The sequence below is a fragment of the Capsicum annuum genome, unplaced genomic scaffold, assembly GCF_002878395.1.
Source record: "Capsicum annuum cultivar UCD-10X-F1 unplaced genomic scaffold, UCD10Xv1.1 ctg51358, whole genome shotgun sequence".
NCBI lineage: Eukaryota > Viridiplantae > Streptophyta > Magnoliopsida > Solanales > Solanaceae > Capsicum > Capsicum annuum.
The window spans coordinates 1-2,359 of record NW_025859297.1 but is presented as its reverse complement, the minus strand read 5'-3'; the positions used below and the strand labels follow the sequence as shown (position 1 = coordinate 2,359).

The following is a 2,359-nucleotide window of genomic DNA, read 5'->3' as shown; positions in this document are numbered from 1 at the left end:
CCAATTAGACAGGTTTACATGAAGTAAACTACATTGGTATCACTGTGTATCCACAACTGGTCTTTCTCTTGCATCATCTGTACATTAAAACATTTTTCAATATTAGCTCTTTAACCTTCAAAAACTATGGTATCCAAGTGATACACATTTTAGTGTTGCCTACTAGTGAAAAAAGAGGTAATCTACACATTTGTTTGGAACTCAGAAGTCGAAGAAATTTGTAATCAGAAACTTACATACATGTAATAATTTCTCTATCTCCGCCTTTGAGTAAGGTACAGTCGCCCCATTGTTGACAACACTCTCCACATCGGCAACTAGAATTTGTTCCACATGTTGTAAGTTCCTGTGCCTACCAAGTGTTGCACTGAATGCTTGCAATCTACAAGTTCATATTTTTTAGATTCCATAATTGACATCTACCATGGAGTACAAAGAAATGAATGTAATAATCAATTAGTTAATTACACAAACCTCTCGGAAGATATGTTGATTTCAGCTGGAGGAGAATGATCAGTTTCCATTGCTTCACTGCCACTTTACTGGAAGAATGCAAAAGAAAACTTTAGAAACATTAATATTAGAAGGAAACATTGAAATAGATAAAATGAACTAACACCATATAGATAGATCATCAAAGGAATTAATAGTGAGGGAGTTGCAATAAATAGATTTAGCAAGGCTGATACACCTCGGAACCTTCTTTCCTTTGTTTAGTTCCCATCCCACTACATTTGGTATGTTCTCATGACTCCCCCTCCTAAACAAATTCAATTATGGTTGTAGACGATATGACTTTCACTATTTATAAAGTTACGCATAAATTAGAAACCAAAACCTATTACCAATAGATATACCTTGTGAAAAAGATATTTCAGCTTCTCCAATAAGCGACAATCCCAGATCTGCAAAACCACGGTTCTCATGGTAGCAGAAAAAATAAATCTTTCTAAGGCCCCACCTTGAACAGATATAGGGAGATAATTGTGAAGTGGACATCCAGGATTATTTGGAAGATGACAAGGGCCATAAAAACCAAAAAAGACCTGCCATTTATGTTAAAAAGCCTTGTATCATTAATATCACAAGTATGTAATAAAATCAGTGCAGCACGTTTAATCTTACACAACGACTATACATCCTTTATACTAGTTAAGATTCCAAACAAAATTAAGATCAAACACACAAACCTTTTGACCATTATGTTGGCAGGCTTCCAACTCCCTTAGATTCCTGAGGTTAACACTCGAATTTGAACTAATGGTCACCAAAAAGAATGGTATATCTGCATTCAACTAATGATTCAGGTCCCCGAAAAAGAAATGTCATAGATTGAAACCTTTAAAGATTATATGATAGTTATTTTTTTACCTGCAGTGGAGCTCTTGCTATGCCACTCGTTGCAAGCTCTAGATAGAGATTCATCATCACTCTCAGCTCTGTATTTATGAGATAAAGCATTACTGCGAGCATCATGGTCAGTGCTACAATTCTTCCCCAATTCTTTTTCTCTTTCTTGCTCACGTTCCTCCATCTCAGTTAGTTCTCAATGGTATATGGCAAAATGTAGAACTTGAAGAGCAGCTTCTACAGAGGACTTCAAAACCTTCTAGAAAAGATATTTAAAAAAATAAGCAAAATAAAATTAATTCATTGCAGATAACCAGTCCGTAGAAAGTATGAAACTAGAACAAACTTAGTGTAGCTATAGTCTTAAGAGGTCATATATGGATAACTTTAATATTTATACAAGACTTCGAATCAAATAATTTCTCACCTGTCTTCTCAACTTCAGTTTGGCATGGGCAGTTAAGAGCAGAATAATTGCCATCAATTTCATGTAACGAAGTGTTTCCTTCGTCTGAAATCAGATATGGTAGAATTTTATCCATCACACTCTCAATGTTTTCTGCAGTAAGTGGTAACCCTATTGCTGAATTTGGAACAGCCTTTACAACTGCACCAAAATCCAACAAGCAAATTAATCCAACACAAAGTCAGAAAACACTTATTAGCTAGGTTGAAACTACTACACGTATTCCATCAAATAAATAACAGAATCATTGTGATCTAAGATTAAAACCAACAGGCTAAGCTAATAAGAACCTTTGTAATCCTTTCCTGTATATAGAATAGGAGAGATAAACTTATGGCCTAAGTTGCGCGGACTCTTCACTTTTGATGCCGCACCCGTATCGGATTCTCTAAAAATACATTAGGTATGGCAAATACGACACGTACCTATTGACATTTTTGAAGAGTCCGAGCAATATAGCTTATGGGTTTTTGGTTTCTGAGACTGCTTCTGATTATCAAAAAATTCATTACAAACTAATCAATTTCAATAATATAACAGTTA

At 35.0% G+C, this 2,359-nt stretch overlaps 1 protein-coding gene across 6 annotated transcripts; it reads right to left on the bottom strand.

Annotated features, from left to right (window-relative positions):
* On the bottom strand, positions 1 to 2,359 carry LOC107853898 (ubiquitin-like modifier-activating enzyme atg7). 6 transcript variants are annotated; one of them, XM_047404041.1, is made up of 7 exons: positions 1,778 to 2,353; positions 1,372 to 1,609; positions 1,191 to 1,285; positions 858 to 1,046; positions 475 to 542; positions 241 to 382; positions 1 to 77 (listed from the first exon to the last, which is right to left on the bottom strand). In XM_047404041.1, the coding sequence occupies exons 2-5, from the start codon at positions 1,532 to 1,534 to the stop codon at positions 540 to 542; spliced, it is 450 nt and encodes a 149-aa protein (XP_047259997.1). In that variant the 5' UTR covers positions 1,535 to 1,609; positions 1,778 to 2,353; the 3' UTR covers positions 1 to 77; positions 241 to 382; positions 475 to 539. The 6 variants fall into 6 exon arrangements, with proteins under 6 accessions (XP_047259997.1, XP_047259996.1, XP_047259995.1 ...); XM_047404040.1 differs by having other exon boundaries at positions 237 to 382; positions 475 to 537; XM_047404039.1 differs by having other exon boundaries at positions 475 to 537.

Coding starts and splice junctions, on each gene's coding strand:
- LOC107853898 (XM_047404037.1), bottom strand. CDS start 1,534: ATGGAGGAACGTGAGCAAGAAAGAGAAAAAGAATTGGGGAAGAATTGT. Junction 1,286..1,371: donor TAGCAAGAGCTCCACTGCAG/GTAAAAAAATAA, acceptor AGTTGAATGCAG/ATATACCATTCTTTTTGGTG. Junction 1,047..1,190: donor GCCAACATAATGGTCAAAAG/GTTTGTGTGTTT, acceptor CATAAATGGCAG/GTCTTTTTTGGTTTTTATGG.